Below are 18,200 nucleotides of genomic sequence, written 5' to 3'. Positions count from 1 at the left end.
CATTTTAACTCGCTAAATCTAATATCGCTGCCGACGGGTGTGCGGTGTGGGAGTGTTTTTAGTGCGCTGGAAGGGATGCAAACTAGAGCCGATGGAGGAGGCTGCAGCCGAAATGCGCTGTAAATACTGCAAACGGATCTGCAAGTCTCGCCTGAAATATGCAATATGCTGTGTCAGGGGTTTAAGGCCCATCAATTCACTCAGCTTTAATTTGAGCGTGGGCTGAGAAACACTGCACGGCCAAATGGTGACACTCTGATGAAGTGAGTATTTTACCATCATTGGGAGTCTGGGCTGGACTTTCTGCTCAGGCGAAACGGCATCAAATCATGAGACTGTGCACAATAGTCAAACTGAAATGAAAAAAATATATATTTCATTTCTTAATACAAGTTTCTGGCCGTGATTCATTTGTGCACGTTATAAGAGAGGTTAAAAAAATAAGAAAAAAATCTAATCTTTCAACCAAAAATGAATAATATGGTCCGCCTCAAAAATGTGACATCGCTAACCTTTTCCCAACCCCTCCCATCCAATCACTGGGCTCCGTTCTGTTTTTAAAAGTTTTTAAAAATCCAATCAACTCCTAATGGATAAAATCAAGCTTTTGGATTGAAACGGGTAAATTATAGAAATAATGTATAGATGCACACACACACACACACAAAAATACTTATAATTGACTATCCAGTTTTGCTCAGAAATGCATATTGAAATCTGAACAAAATAAGATGTATACATGAATAAAATAGCCTAAAAATAAAATTTTGATAATTAAAATAATTCTACATTTATTTTATTATAATACTGCTTTATTGCTATATCTGTATATATATATATATATATATATAAGACAATCAGTAAAATAAAAGACAATCAGTAATGTATTGCAATAAAAATATGTCTTTATATTTTTATAATGATATATATATATATATATATATATATATATATATATATATATATATATATATATATATATGAAGAGGTCAGATGCAAAAACCTCTAAGTGCCATTTGAAATTTTCTTCTAGAATGATCATTTTTATCAAGCTTGTATATTTAAGTTCAGTAATTTCACTTAAATGGCAATTCATAGGTAATCTTCATTGTCATTTAAGTGAAATTACTGAACTTAAATATATAAGCTTGATAAAAATGATCATTTTAGAAGAAAACTTCAAATGGCACTTAGAGGCTTTTGCATCTGAACTCTTCATATATATAAATATTAGGCTATCACTATAAAAATTATTAAAGTATTTAAACTTTTTTACAAATAAACAAGTATATTTTTTTGGAAAACATTGCTCAGAAACGCATATTGAAATCTGAACAAAATAAGACGTATAAATGAATAAAATAGGCTAAAAATAAAATCATAATTTAAATAATTCTACATTTATTTTATTATAAAATTGCTCTATCTATCTATCCATCCATCCATCCATATATATATATATTTAATTGGAAAACATCCTGACTAATGCTTTCAAGACTATCATGAGACATTATGCAAAATCGACAAAATATAACATTGGCTAGATAACATTATCTTGGTGACACATCAGCAGAAACCACAACAACACTGAGGAATACATAACAGAAAACCAGAAAACCAGACAATCAACAAATGTCTCTTATTGTTGAGCCCTGCATCTACTCTCCAACTCTTCATAAAAACGGTGCTTTGATATGCACTTCCTGGTAACTTGAGGACAAGCATATCTAGGTTGAGCAATAAAACACAAAAGAGTTTCACATGTTTAATGAATGCCCACATACATTCCCATCCAAAACTAACTAGCACTAGAAGGAAAGCCTCCCTAGCAGCTGCATGCGAAGATGAAACAGAATAAAGTGCTTTGGCTTTATATAAGCCATTTCATAACAAAATATCCTGAAATGCACTGCGCTTCCTCCCCTGCCCCCTCTCTCACATCACAGGTGGTCATTATCCCACTGGGAACGGCGAGGTTAAGACGGGGATGGGGAAGGGTCTTTGGGTCTGGGTGGTCAAAGAATTGTGGGAAATAAAGATGGAGGCAGGAGATTGAGGACGAGAGAGTGCCGTCCACCGGCGTCACACAATTGGCGGGCTAAACGTCCCCACAGGGCTTTTGTGGAAACAGGAAATCTGGCAGCGGCTGTAGGTAGCGTGCCTCGCTCGGACGTGGGTTGCCATGGCAACTGCCGAGCCCGGCTCCATGGATCAGCAGCACGGGCGCCTGTACTTACACACATAGACTGGATTTGTGCATCTAATTTTCTATAACACACACAGTACCTGTACATGTATTGCTGTCGTCACGTAGCGGCTCCCTCCAGTTGTCATGTTTCATCTCCCTTTTCTTGGAATTGGAATTCACTTCCTTCTTCCAATAAACCAACTCACATTTCCCTCCCGTTTCGATGCAAATCACAACTGGAACGGCCGAAATGGGTTTGGAAAAACAAAGGAGGCGCTAACAATGCGTGATTGTGCCCGCTGACTGGGTTAAGTGATGTAAAGCGTTCGAATGAAAGGAGGAGTGGCGGAGGGAAATAAACGAGGGGGTTCCTGTCCTCCGGGACGCAACCACACGTCTCCACCCACTGCATTGACTCCACGGGGACTGAAGTGCAAATGAACAGAAATATATAGAGTGTGGATCGCTGTTAGGCCAAAGTCTGAATGTGATTACCGCGTTCGGACTGAACCGAGTCAACACTCGCGTTTGTCAAACCTGACCTCCAAATAGGAGGGATCACCAGCTATACACTTTTATGTATATATACTATGAAAAAATAATATTATAAATGTGTAAAATATTTAGTTTGGTTGTGTTTTTTTTCTACTCACTGTAGTACTGTAGCCTACTGTATTTATCAAAATGTATTAATGTATTATTTAAAGCAAAGTTCATTTATTAAATTTAATCAATTTATTTAGTTAGTAAGTTTTATCTTTTATGTCATTTTAATTATTTAAATTAAATGTTTTTTATATTTATTTATTATAATTAAATGTATTTTTTTCTCAAATTGATTTATTTTCATTTATATATTTTAGTCATTTTTATCAGAAATCTATTTTTTCTAATTATTTTTTAATTTGTATTAATTATTTTATTTAATTTTTATTTTATTTGAATTATTTAATTTATTCATTTAGTTTTATAAAATTAATGTTTTAATTATTTAAATTAAATTTGATTTATTTTAATATTTTTATGCATTTATTTTAATCAAATGTATTTATTTTAATTAATTTATTTTGTTAGTACATTTTATCAAATGTAATTTTGTGTAAGTTTTTTATATTTATTTATGATAATTAAATGTATTTTTTCTCAAATTGATTTATTTTAATTGTTTATGTATTCATTTTTATCAGATCATTATTTTTTAAATTTGTATTATTTTATTTATTATTTATTAATTTGAATTATTTCATTTTAATGTATTATTTAAATCAAGTTTTATTTATTTAGTTTTATAAAATGTGTGCTTTAATTATTTAAATTTTTATGCATTTATTTTATTCAAATGTATTTATTTTAATTATTTAAATTAGATGATATTAACATTTATATTTAAATCTAATTCATAATCATTTATATTTTGTTAGTTTAATCAAATTTTTTTATTTATTTTTATTTTATAAATAAAGGTGACTTGACTAACCAGAAGCAGAGGGTCGAGAACTGAATCACAGACTGAAATCATTCCAGCAGCAAACAGCTGGACCGCACAGCAATTACACACCAGCACAAACACCTCTGGAGCAATCACACTCATTTACTGACCACAGACCGAGCCTCAAATCACGTTTTTTTACTGCCAGTGGGAACATATTGTGTTATTCTAAGAGAAATTATGATTTCAGCAGGAAGTTTGCTGGTTTCTGAGAAATTTACAGATGTTCTTTTTTTGTTTCGTTTTTAAATAAGCTTTTTAAAACTATGGAAGCTTGTTTCTGCCACGGAATAAAAAATTGTAAAAAAGGTAATTGCGACTTTTTATCTCACAATTCTAACTCACAACTGTGAGGGGAAAAAATGGATTCGAGAGGAAAAAAGTCAAAATTATCTTTTAATTTTTTATTTATTTATTCCATGGTGGCAACAAGCTAAAGTATAAGTCAAACATCCAATTAAAAAATCCTTTGGAATCCAAGCAAAACACCTCTCAAAAAATCATTTAACTTTGGCATTAATCTTGCAAAAGTAAACACTAAAAAGCATTTGTATTTTTGCACTAGACTTAAAAAAAAATTCCTCCTGACTAGCATGAAGCATAGCATGAAGATTTTAAAGCTAATAACTGTGGAAACACATCACCACAGGACTGTATATATAAATTACCTTAACATTCAGAAATATTAGCAAGGAAAAGCAGAGATATTATCAAATACAGCTCAAAGTGACTTTAAAAAAAAAAAAATCTTGAGCATTCTAGATAAAATTTTGCATGTGGTTTTGATTACACAAACACAAACACTTCACTATCCATGAACATCTGTCTAATCCCGCTCAAGCTCCTCAACATGGCACAGCTGCGTTGTGTTTGTGTCTATCAAAAATAATTAAATTTCCGCCAACATGATTTCACCAAAAATGTGACTTACGTAGCCATAAAGAATGCTAATGCACAGGTAACACTTATATTTGATGATCATGAATTTATGCATTTAATTTTAATGAACTATGAATAACTTTTTAAAGCTTTTATTGTTTAACGTTTTGTCAATGCATTTTTCATTTTAGTTCAAAATGCATTAGTTATCTTTAACGTTTCATGTTAAAAAGTAGAAATAAAGATTAAACAAGATTAATAAATGCTGTAAAAATACTGTGCATTGTCAGCTCATGTTAACTAGTGTGTTAACTAATATTAAGGTAGGTAACTTTTTTTTAAGTGATTACCATTTATATATAAATGCAGATAGTAAATCTTGGTAAATTTTAATAGTAAATTTTTAATAGGTAAAAATTGTAATAGTAAATTTTCACTGCAAATAGTAAATCTTGGTAAATTTTAATAGTAAATTTTTAATAGGTAAACATTTTAATAGTAAATTTTCACTGCAGATTGTAAATCTTGGTAAATTTTTAACAATACATTTTTAATAGTAAATTTTTAATAGGTAAAAAATTTTAATAGTAAATTTTCACTGCAGATAGTAAATCTTGGTAAATTTTAATACAAAATTTTTAATAGTAAATTTTTAATAGGTAAAAATTTTAATAGTAAATTTTCACTGCAGATAGTAAATCTTGGTAAATTTTAATAGTAAATTTTTAATAGGTAAAAAATTTTAATAGTATATTGTCACTGCAGATAGTAAATCTTGGTAAAAATGCCGACAAAGTAGATAACGGCCGTGAAGGAAACTAGTTCAATGACTGCGAATCCAATCACACCCGGCTGGCGGTTTCACGCGTCACATGGACATCTTTGACCGGCGCACTTACGATTGCAAGACGCTGCAGTTGTAGAAGACGAAATCAGTGGTGATGAATTTGAGGCCCGTCTCTTTGGACTTCAGAGAGAGCTTCACGACCCGTTTATCGCCTGGAAAAGAATGGAAAGAGACAGTAATGAAGAGTTAGGTGGAGAAAATGCACGAGAAATGAAGTTAGCATGAGAAGGGTCAATTGAACTCGCACTGATGGTCTAATGCAGTGACTGTGCCCCGCTCTGCACATATACTCACTAATGTTCACGTTTGGAATATATTTGATTGCGAGACCATTTATCCACTTCTTCCATCTGTGAGCGAAATGCACTTACGTTTCAAACTCAGCAACCCTTTTGCGTTCCATAATGACTACATCTCTGCCTATCAAATTATACTTGCGGGCCTCACTTCACTATAATTGACATAATATTTCCATTTGCACATGGCAATAATTGTTATTAATGGGAGAACCAGGCTTCCGGAGTCTAAAAGTTACCATCATGAGATTTGGAATTCTTAGAGTACCTTAAAAACCAGAAAAATGACTAAAAGGGGAAAATGAACTTAAGTCTCAAAGCTTTAGGAGGCTCTGAAGAGATTTGTGTAATTATCAGTCATCACAAAAGGAAAAAAAAGCAGGCACAAAATGGAAAAAACAGAAGAAGATAATTCAATTAAATTTTATTTCTAAAGCACAAATTGCTCCACAGCAGCTCTAAAGAGCAGCTTAATAGACTTGGTCAGAGTAGATGTATTTAATTTGACGCAAATGAAAATGAGGCCATGGGTGACAGTTGTACAGTCCAAGATGTAGGTATCTTTGTTTCCACAGTAGTTTCAATTTTGATATTTTTAGGTCAAACCGTTCTTGTCTGTCAGTCATATAATGGAGGTCTATGGTCACCACCTCAAAGAGCATGCACAGAGAAGGCCAAATTAAACATGATTTAATGACTAGTAAATGTAAGTACACATTGATGGCCTAAGACACGAAACGAGCGGTTTGTGTGGGAAAACGAACAGTATTTATATCATTTTTACCTCTTGTAATCACAGCCACAAAGCGCCCGCATCCTCAGATCACTTGGACGTAAAAACATTATAAATACTGTTCGTTTTCTCACACAAACCGCTCGTTTCGTGTCTTAGGCCATCAATGTGTACTTACATTTACGAGTCATTAAATCATGTTTAATTTGGACTTCTCTGTGCTTTGAGGTGGTGACCATAGACCTCCATTATATGACTGGCAGACAAGAACGGTTTGACCTAAAAATATCAAAATTGAAAATAATACTGCGGAAACAAAGACACCTACATCTTGGATGCACTTGAGGTAAGATAAAACATCCCAAAAATTAATTTCAAAGTGAACAATCCCTTTAAGTGTTGTTTTATGTTTTTTGTGAAATTTAGAAAAGGGGAAGACTTGATAGTGTGTAATTGTGTTTAATGTTAAATTACATTGGAATTAATTAATAAAACCATTTAAATTACAGTGGGTTACCATTGTGGAGAAGAGTGGAGCATTTTGTTTGGCTGTCGACTGATTAAATTATTTTCTACTGCTTAGGTTGAAGGAACATGTAAATCTTAGCATTTAAGATGCTAATATGTGCTACTGCAAGCAAATAGCTATTATCTATCAATTTAATTATGTGTCACTAAAATAAATGAAATATTAATGGATGAATGAATAAAAAAAAATTCACGTTGAGACTACTTAAACTGGGTCGCTTGAAATTACTTAATTCAATGATGTTGAAGTTACATGAACAAATGTTTGTTAACCGTAACCAGTTATGTTGAAAAAAATTAATTAAAGCCAACATATTTGTTTTGAGTGTGGAAAACAGGGTTTGTAAAAATAGAAGGACCTAATCAGATTGTGCTTGTTTTGTTCACACCAAATGAAATATGGCAGAAACATAAATTTAAGCAATAAATAAATAAAAAAACATAAATATATAATATAAAATGTTTTTGAAAGGCTGCATTTGATCAAAATACAGAAAAAACAGTAATATTGTGAAATGATAAAAATCACAAATAACTATTGCAATTTATTCCTGATTCAAAGTGGAATCTTTAGCATCATTACAGAAGATTTCACATTTATTTTAACGTGCATGATAATAGGTTGTACATGACGTTGCATTGAAAATACATATTTTCCCACATATTTCTAGTTGACTAAAATGGTGAAAATATGGGTTTGTAAATTAGACGTGGTGTAGGACATTAATGCAACCTGTTGAATGAATTATGCATCTGTTTTCAGTCAAATTAAACATTTTATTGCCCTTTCTAAGACTCTTAATTACTAAAGATGATGGTTCAACCCTGGAAAAGTAAAGTGGAGGAAGAGTGGAATTTCATTAGTTGATGTTGCACCTGAAATGTTTTAGCTGATACAACTAACGCAACATGGGCAGAGAAAAATAACCAACAATAATTCAGCTTTTTAAGATCCAATCAAGTCGCATCCTACATTATTTCAATTTCCAGTCAAAAACACAATCACATTACGGATGTCAAACGCATTTTGAATGGCCCTTCATGTCTCTTACCGTATCCCTGGGTGACATATGGGACGTCCCGCAGGGATGGGGACATGCAGTTGATTTGTCCTTTGTCCAGAACTTCTCCAGGACTTTCTGATAGCTCCTCAAACACACACGTCACCCCAAATGACAGGTTCGGGACGTTAGCTACCTTCACACTCAGCTGAAACACAAACACACACAATCTCCTGTCAGATACGCAAGACGATCATCATTTCTCACAATCATGTCGTTTAAAGCTGTATTACTTTCTTTTTTTATATAAGAAAAACAATAAGATGAAGAATATATATAAAGCTGATTAATAAATAAATATTTCCCCCATTTAATAAAATCTGTCTATCTGTCTCTCTCTCTCTCTCTCTCTCTCTCTCTCTCTCTCTCTCGATCTATCTATCTATCTATCTATCTATCTATCTATCTATCTATCTATCTATCTATCTATCTATCTATCTATCTATCTATCGATCGATCGATCGATCGATCGATCTATCTATCTATCTATCTATCTATCTATCTATCTATCTATCTATCTATCTATCTATCTATCTATCTATCTATCTATCTATCTATCTATCTATCTATCTATCTATCTGTCTATCTATCTGTCTATCTATCGGTCTATCTATCGATCTATCTATCTGTCTATCTATCTGTCTATCTATCTGTCTATCTATCGGTCTATCTATCTATCTATCTATCTATCTATCTATCTATCTATCTATCTATCTATCTATCTATCTATCTATCTATCTATCTATCTATGTATGTATCTATCTATCGGTCTATCTATCGGTCTATCTATCGGTCTATCTATCGGTCTATCTATCTGTCTATCTGTCTATCTATCTATCTATCTATCTATCTATCTATCTATCTATCTATCTATCTATCTATCTATCTATCTATCTATCTATCTATCTATCTATCTATCTATCTATCTATCTATCTATCTATCTGTCTATCTGTCTGTCTATCTATCGGTCTATCTATCTATCTATCTATCTATCTATCTATCTATCTATCTATCTATCTATCTATCTATCTATCTACCTACCTACCTACCTACCTACCTACCTACCTACCTACCTACCTACCTATCAATCTATCTACCTACCTACCTACCTACCTACCTACCTATCTACCTACCTACCTACCTATCTATCTACCTATCTATCTATCTATCTATCTATCTATCTATCTATCTATCTATCTATCTATCTATCTATCTATCTATCTATCTATCTATCTATCTATCTATCTATCTATCTATCTATCTATCTATCTGTCATATTGATTTAAATACACTATTTTACATTTACTATATATTTACTCAGTAATTCAGATCCGTTCATAATACATTAATGCTATTGTTATTATTATTACACAGTATTTTTTTTTTATCAAAGAGTTATAGCAATATACTGTAAAAGCAATACTCGTAAAGGACGGCGTTGTGAGTGTCCATGATAAAAACGCATTATGAAGACAGTTCCGGCGCTATACTAGAGTGATTTTATGCTTCTGGAGTAGCATATAAAATTCAATCACCTGTGTCGAAGCGGAGGTCACGGACATGTTATCGGGAGTGACAGTGATGTCAACACACTGTTTCAGCTCCGTACTGAAGTGAAGCGGCTCGGTCCACTTCTCACAGGCTTCCTTTCTGGAGCACCTGGAAACAAACAAACAAACGGATGAGTAACCCGAAACATCCCGGCCCGCACAATAGCCTGCAGTTGGCGGCGCTCGCTTGATAAGAGGCAGCGGCCCGTCTCGTTCATGCTTCAGTGAGCATGATTTTCCTTTTCCCTGTCCACTCAGACCAATGCATGTCAAATATCCACAGATACCCACAGTCCCAAAAATGGATCAACACGACAAAATGATTTTGATGCTGCCGATATGGAGCAAAACACAAACGGATTTGAATCTGCGTGGCTATGTGTGGTCAGTGCTGCTCATTATTTACACATGATGGTGACTAACACAAGAAGCAAGGAGGTAAACAATGCGGTAAAACTTAGTCGCATTATAGAATGAATACAGCCGCATTAATATACAATTTAAACAGCTTGAATGTTGCTCATCCAATGAAAATGGAAAGTCAGAACCATACTTTTTATACCGTTTTTAACTATAATAATTAGTTTTAAACAATCTGATCTTGGTTTCCAAATAATAACTAAACAAAATTTGATAACAAAACAGCAAATTGCTAAATTTTAATTGGAATCATATATTGATATACTCCGTGAATACAATATAACATTACAGTAACACTTTACATCAAGGTTCAAATCATTAATATTAACTGATGCATTAGATATATAATTAACAAATGGACAATATTTGGTAGCATGTTACAATAAGGTTCTATTAGTTTAAGCATTAACTACGATTAACTAACAAGCAAATACTATGTTATAGTGTTTATTAATCTTAGTAAACTTCAGTTAATGAAAGTACAACTGTTCATTGTTAGTTCACGTCAGCTCAGGTCTAAATCTATTAAATAATTTTTAATTTTTAATAATTTTATAAAAATTAATAAAATAAATAAAAATAAAAATGAATAATTTTTAACTTTTAATACATTTTAATAGTGTAATAGTAAATGCTGAAATTAACATTAAGTACGTTTTTTTTTTAAAATGCTTTAGAATTATTTTTCATTGTTAGGGTTAGCAGTTAAATAATATTAACAAATGAACCTTATTGTAAAGTGCTACCCAATATATATATATATATATATATATATATATATAGGTTAATGTTAATCTCTTTTTATTACTTCATAGTTATATTTAAATTATTAATACATTATACATATTAAATGCATACATAAAACATAATTATAGTTAATTTATACATTTGTAAGATTATTTCAACATATTATGCACAAATGAATTAATGAACAATGGCAAATAAATACATAATACATATATTAATATATATATATATATATATATATATGTTAATACATATATATATATATATATATATATATATATATATATTAATGAATAAATATTATATATATATATATATATATATATATATATACACACATTAATTTAGGTTTGTTCACGATACATTAACATAATTGAAAATATATTAGAAAAATTACGGTATATAAAGTTGATAACTCCGCGAAAAGATTTCGAACAGAGATGGCGACAGAGGAAAAACTGCAGACTGCAGCTTTAATTAACATTAAACTAGAACAATAAAATAATAATAAAAGAATAAATGCTGTACAAAATGCTGTTCATTTCAAGTTAATTATACCAAAAGCATTTGAATAATAAAACAACTACTCTTACAGAGAAATAAGATTTTGGTCATTTTGTTCAACCCCTGAAAAGTGTGGGGGACACATGAAGTGTATCGATTATCTCCTAAAAGAGACGAAAGAGACGAGCACAGTAATCTGTAAGTGTATCGGAGATCCGCCTCTGGTGCACACACTCTTCCCATGCGCTCTCATTTGTTTTTGCCGCGGAGCGTCCGTGGGTGGGAGTGAACTGGCCTGGTTTCTCATAAGTACATCTGCAGGGAAGCTGCCAGATACTGAAACATTCATAAAACTGGCATGTTCGTTAGACGTGTTAAGTGGAGTTAAAAGTCGCCCGTGCTTGTGTTAAACCGCGAAGAGCGATGCTAATGTACACAAAGCCTCGTCATAACCCGACCCAGATCATCTATTATAACAATGTTTGCGCCACCATTCGTGACACGGCGCATTCCTCACCAAAAAAACCAAGTCATATTTTAGCGACTTCAGCCCTAAACTCGGCTATTGTTGATTACTGTTATATGTCAGCAGCGAGAAGTACAGTATAAGCTGATGATGCATAACGAAGCTCAGTAAATTAAATGCGCTTTAATTTTGAGGCTGCTCCAGAGAGACTCTAATGAAAAAGGCACACGGAGGAGAGATAGAAAACAAGCCTGTAAAAGCTCAGCCGCCCGGATTGCATCAAACACCTCGAAACAAGACGCGCGGAGGGGGGGAAGCTAAATATTTGCCAAAAGCCCAGGTATCTAATTCATCACGATGTCTAAGATGACATTATTTTCCATCAGCAATAGCAAAAAGCCGCATTTTTACCTCCAGCGCGCCTGTCTGTCTGGGAAATGAAGCAAGCGCAGTCGATACTGACAAAGCCATTATTCACCAGCAATGCACACAGCAGTAATGATTTGTTTTCCCTTAATTATGCCCATATGTCTAAGGAAAGTAAAAAGAAATGGAAGCGGTCTTAATTAAAGAGATAGAAAAGGATATCTCTCGGTACACGCACCTTAAAGGCCTTCCTGCCCCTTTTTTGCTTCCCCCCTCCTTCCTACGCTTGTGAAATGAGTTTTTTGTCCAATTAAACTGCACTTGTCTTCTTGGTGAACTGGAACTAATGTGATTTATGATACATCGACACCTTTTTAAGGTAGGGTGGTCCTAAGGTGGTTCCCATAGGACACAAATACCCAGGTGAAAACAAAACAACCATCCGTCGTCACGAGACAACCGGAATGTTTCCTTGAAGACCGTATTGATCCCTCTCAACGCGTAGGGCGTACAGCAAGCGGAATCTGGGACAGGACCTCAACGAGGGCTGTAAATCGCCCGTGACAGGAGGCATACGGTGAAACAATGCTCGATGTAAGCAAGCACTCGTTTAGTGCACACTTTTGTTTGATGTTACTTAGGGGACATGTTACAGGGACAAACGTGTTTTTGCTCAAGCGCATACTCGGATTGAACCGGAAACCTCAGGAAGGTTATTCATAGCCGAGGAATAGATCACCCAAAAATGTACAGTATATTGTTATCATTTAATAATGCTCAGGTTGCTCCAACCTTTTTATATTTATTTTTATTTGATATAAATTTGATCATTTTGCATCAATGTCTTTCATAATACATACATGGTGCATATGACGTTTTTCACTTAAAATTGCATTTGCACATGACATAGAAAATGTGGAAACCAATGAATTTGGACTTAAAATGCACATTAATTAATATTGTATAAATGTTTATTTACATTTACTAACACCAAATAAGATGTTAAATAAGATAAATACATCTCTGAGCTGCTCTTTTCCATACAAGGATTGCATGGGGGAAAAAAAAAATCTCCCTAAAAATAAAAAGCACAATAATAGTGGTCAATATGCCCTCAAATCTTCCCTCGAGTCATATAAGAGCTCTGTTGTTTTTCACTGAAAATCTCATTTGCACATGCGCATACTTAAACTAGAGGGCATGTGGCATTTTTTGCATGAATGTTATTTCAGATTCATTAACTTAGCAAATGTATCCAACATGATTCATTCAGCAACAAGTTAATGCAAAGTAAGAGCTATGAGATATATGGCTGGTTGCATAAACTGCTTAGACTAGTCTTAAAAGTATAATGAATCCAAAAACTCAAAACTGGTCCTTACCAGTTTTGTATGTTGCATGATTTCAAGAAAGTATGATGTATTGCTATTGTAACGCTTGAAGTCAAATTTGTAGTTTTCTTATCAGTCCCTCCAGGATTTCACGATTTTTTTTTGTGATTTTTGCGATCAAAATGACTGATTTTGTGGTGGTAGTTTCCAAAAAATTTTGAAAAAATTTGCGATTTATATATAACATTTACCATAATAGTATTCAGTCCTTCCAGAAAAACGCGGAGTTTTTTTGTGATTGTTGCGGGCAAAAATTGATTGATTACGCGGCCCGTTTTCTTTAAAAATGCCGCGGGATATTTATGCAATTTTATGCGATGAAATTGCAGGAATTTGCAAAAATTGAGAGAACTTGCAAAAATTGCGGTTTGATGAAAAAGAGAAAAAAAGTGATTCCCCCAACATCCTGTTCTTACTAGGCTAATGTAAGAGTCATTTTTTTATTACTTCCTTTGATAAGCAAGCATACTACATCATAGAAAGTGCTGGGAATATTTAACTTCTCATCTTGTTTTATTTCAGACTGTAACGAGTGTAAATAAGGTGTGGCCCCTTTAAGAGCTGCGCGCTCCCTGTTGAACTCTCTGCAGTGTTATATGTGCGCCTCGAACAACCCATGTGTGCGGGTAATTTCTGTTTGACGCTACTTCTTTTATCTTATGTTGTTTATTAAGTAACGATGTGACGGTAGAACGTGTGACAGACAGTTTTACGAGTTCGATTTGTGAGATGTCAATCGCCTCCGTGAGTCTGTCCGGCGTCGCGTAATTGCGTCACTTCATAACGTTCCCATGGAAACAGGGGGAAATGGCTGCTCTTGTGTGAAGCAAACACAACATTTTTCAACTTTCTGCTAAAATACATGTGACTTTTTTTGCAACAAAAATGCGAGGATTATGAAATTATGCAAACCCCGCATATTTTGCACGGAAATCGGCAATTTATGTGGCGAAAGTGCGGCGTATTTGAAAAAATGCGGCCCCCGCATAAATATGCGGACTTTGGCTGATTTTGCATTGAATTCAGCGATCGCATAATCGCGTTTTTCTGGAGGGACTGTCTTATGTCTCATTAGAACTACAGAAACGCAACCCGATCTGGCAATCTTACATAGCGTGGTTATAGCAGATATAGGACCGCAAAGCGAATCCAGAAGTGCCTTTCACCCTGTCACGACTTAATGAAACACTGAAAAGATTTTGGAAACATTATTTTAAGGTAAGAAAAATCTTACGTAGTGTTGCTTTAACATAGTGGCTAAGTTTATGCCCCTGGTCTATTAATCACACAAAGCTATTGTCTTACTTCAAAATACTTGGAATATATTCCGTGAGTCATACCGGCTACTTTAATAGAGCTTTTAAAATGCTTTTCCTGTATGGAAAACAGCTGCTTGAAGGCTCTTGAAAATACCCGGTACTTCCGCAGAAGAGAGAAAATCATATGGGTTTGCAAAGACATGAGGGAGAGCATTTTAGGTTGAACAGACTTGAACCTTCCAAACTCCCTTAATTTCCCCGGTCTCTCCAACTGAGCTAGTTTGAGGAGTGGTAGTGCAACTGATTCCATTTGAACCGACTCTTTTCCCCCCAGCTGAGATCTCCACTCTCCGAGTACCAGCTTACCTACACCAATTTTCTAAGAAATCCATTACGCTTCCATATTCGGTGTCCTCCATATGATGAAAATTCCAGGATGTTTTCCACTGGTCTGCCATCATTTCCAGTCCAAGTAATATTGCTTTATTATCTCTAAGGTCACACTGAACCCTCTGTAAATGAAGAACTAGGGCAGAAACAGGATGAAAACCTTGAAAACTCCAGTGGCCTTTCATGATGGAGAACTCCGATAGCGAAGCTCTAAGATGACTGGGTTGTTAAGATCGAGTGAGGGGTGGAAGACGGGGCGAGGAAAAATCGATGAAGTGCATTAATTGATATACGTAAAGGACTAAGTGCTCTGAGAGTCCGTGTCAATTGTCTCTTTGACTTTGATTAGTGAGAACAATAGGAGACCCATCCACCTGTTTGAGTGAGGGCTTATTGACAAGTCAACAGTTTTTCTGGGTGCCTTTCAGGAAGTCTGTCTGGTACACGACCTTTACGGTTTGCAGAAATTAGTCATCAGAGATTTAAACAATATTTTTCTTTCACTTGACTTTCACCACTTGGTTTCAATCTTTGAGAAGCACAGACTGAAGTGACGTCACTTTCTACAGAACAAACATCTTATAAATAACCTAAAAAAACGGAATCATACTGTGCATTGTAAATAATGACTACGTTTACATGCAGCCAATAACCCGTTCAAAACCGGGATATTAGCTATAACCCGGTTGCGAACGGCCATGTAAACACATGCTCATATCTCGGATTTTAAAAATCGGCATATTATACCTGGGGTACCCCTTTTCTAACCCGAATTTTTGGTCATGAAAACACGTATCGGCATATCCCCATAGTGATTTGTGTTCTGCGAATGTTCTATTCGCAAGGAATCTTGGTCTTTTGAGTAGAGAAACTTCTCGGCGCATACAAAAATCAGCGCGCAGTATACCGGAAGTAAACATGGCGAGACACAGCACAGCATACTTTTGGAGCGAGCTCAGTAACGTAACCAGCATCAAAGCGCAAACAAAGGCGATCGCTATCTGCCCCGAACTATTCATTATCCGCGTGCTGCTGTTGTTGTGGTCTTTGGATACATGAAGAAGAATTGGTAATGACGCATATTGCGTCTTAAGGTTGTCCGTACGTCTAGACCCTAACCGCGCGTCGCCGTTTACATCGGGATATTGCAATTCCATGTATACAGGAGAAACCCTCTCCGCATGTAAACGGGTTATTCTGTTTCAGAAACCCGAATACTGACCTTAATCCGACCACAACCTGAAAATTGGCTGCATGTTAACATAGTCAATGTTTCAATCTTTGAGAAGCACAGACTGAAGTGACGTCACTTTCTACAGAACAAACATCTTATAAATAACCTAAAAAAACGGAATCATACTGTGCATTGTAAATAATGACTACGTTTACATGCAGCCAATAACCTGTTCAAAACCGGGATATTAGCTATAACCCGGTTGCGAACGGCCATGTAAACACATGCTCATATCTTGGATTTTAAAAATCGGGATATTATACCTGGGGTACCAGGTATATTGCAATTCCATGTATACAGGAGAAACCCTCTCCGCATGTAAACGGGTTATTCTGTTTCAGAAACCCGAATACTGACCTTAATCCGACCATAACCCGAAAATTGGCTGCATGTAAACATAGTCAATGTTATAAAATTGTAAACGCTTGCAGATGAAAATGAGATTTAACTTAAAATATACATATTAGAAAAGTGTTTTGAACAAGTACTTTAATAAAATGAACATACTAAACAATTAGAATGTATAAAAACGTTTTTTTTTTTCTGACTCAAGTGGCTCTAATATTCAGATCTGGTGACTGTGCAGGCCACTTCACTTTCATGTTCATACCATTTTGTCACCAGTCTTGCTGTGTGTATTGGTGCATTATCATATTGATACACAGCACCAGCTTCAGGCTACAATGTTTTAACCACTGGGTCCACATGGTCCTCCAGAATGGTTTGGTAGTCATTGCCAGTGACGCCCGTCAAGCACAGTCGGGAATGCCGTGATATCACAGGCCAAACCATCACCGATCCACCCTGTGATTCACTCGGGGCAGCAACAGTCCACATGTTACGCCTCTATGGGGCTTCTCCACACCATAGATACTGAAAGTGAACTCAGAGAACAAAACATGTTTCACATTGTCCACAGCCCATGATTTGCACAGTTGGCACCAATGAAAGCGGCATTTGGCATTGGCAGAGTGACTGAAGGTTTGGCTATGGCAGCCATTAACCCTATGGAGCTCCTGACGAACAGTTTAGGTGAAAACAGGAGAGTTGCAATTCTGCAGTGAGTTGGGCAGCCAGGGTTTTATGCTTTTTGGATACAATCAGGGTTAGTACCTGACTGGACATCCCTTTCAGCTTCCTCTTGCGTCGACAGTTACAGTACTCCTGTTGGATATGGTAGTGTGCCAACATTACCATGGATACTACAGCTCCTGATACACTACAAAGACTAGCAGTCCTGGTCACAGATGAGCGAGCAAGTTGCACTCCAACAATTTTGAACTCTGATATGTCTGCCATCATGTTGTGTAGACTAGTGCTATTGCTCAGCTAAATCAACTTTCACACTCTGCTCTTATTGATGAAAAGTAAAACCTGTGAAGATTGGCAACGCATATATAGATGTGAAAACTATATTGGCCAGTGTTTCATTTTCCAAAGCTTGTACTCTATATGTATATATGCGTGTGTGTAAAAACATTTGAAAAACATCTTAAAACCACCGGATTCGCATAGATTACGGGCGTTGGATGTTGAATGGCATGGTCTTTCTTTTGCAAGGCCGAAGATGCTCGAAAACATGTTCCTGATGAATGGATGCCTTAATAACATGCCTAGAAGCACAATTAGCACAAGTTTCCAGTAGTGTGCTATCTGTTAATACACCTAGAGCCGTCAGTGAGGTGAACCAGTAAATGTGCAATCATAAAAAGACCGAACCATGAATAGTACATTAATGAACACCGAGAGACACTGTTGAGAGTCGCTAACAGCGTCTACGGAGAGCTGTGCGCTCTTAACAAACATAGCAACCCAACTAAACCTATGACGGATCCATCACATCAGACGAGC

General features: G+C 35.1%; 1 protein-coding gene across 1 annotated transcript in view; it reads right to left on the bottom strand.

Annotated features, from left to right (window-relative positions):
* The window catches only part of plxna3 (plexin A3), a 180,585-nt gene that overhangs the window by 69,332 nt on the left and 93,053 nt on the right, over positions 1 to 18,200 (bottom strand). Inside the window, exons 6-8 of the mRNA XM_039665519.2 lie at positions 9,558 to 9,681; positions 8,013 to 8,169; positions 5,456 to 5,555 (exon numbers count right to left, since the gene is read on the bottom strand). Of these exons, the coding sequence (XP_039521453.1) occupies positions 5,456 to 5,555; positions 8,013 to 8,169; positions 9,558 to 9,681 (381 nt within the window). The remainder of the gene's footprint in view (positions 1 to 5,455; positions 5,556 to 8,012; positions 8,170 to 9,557; positions 9,682 to 18,200) is intronic.

The sequence above is a fragment of the Pimephales promelas genome, chromosome 14, assembly GCF_988280905.1.
Source record: "Pimephales promelas chromosome 14, fPimPro1.hap1.1, whole genome shotgun sequence".
Lineage (NCBI taxonomy): Eukaryota > Metazoa > Chordata > Actinopteri > Cypriniformes > Leuciscidae > Pimephales > Pimephales promelas.
Note: the sequence above shows the minus strand (reverse complement) of the source record. Positions and strands in the feature narration are given on the sequence as shown.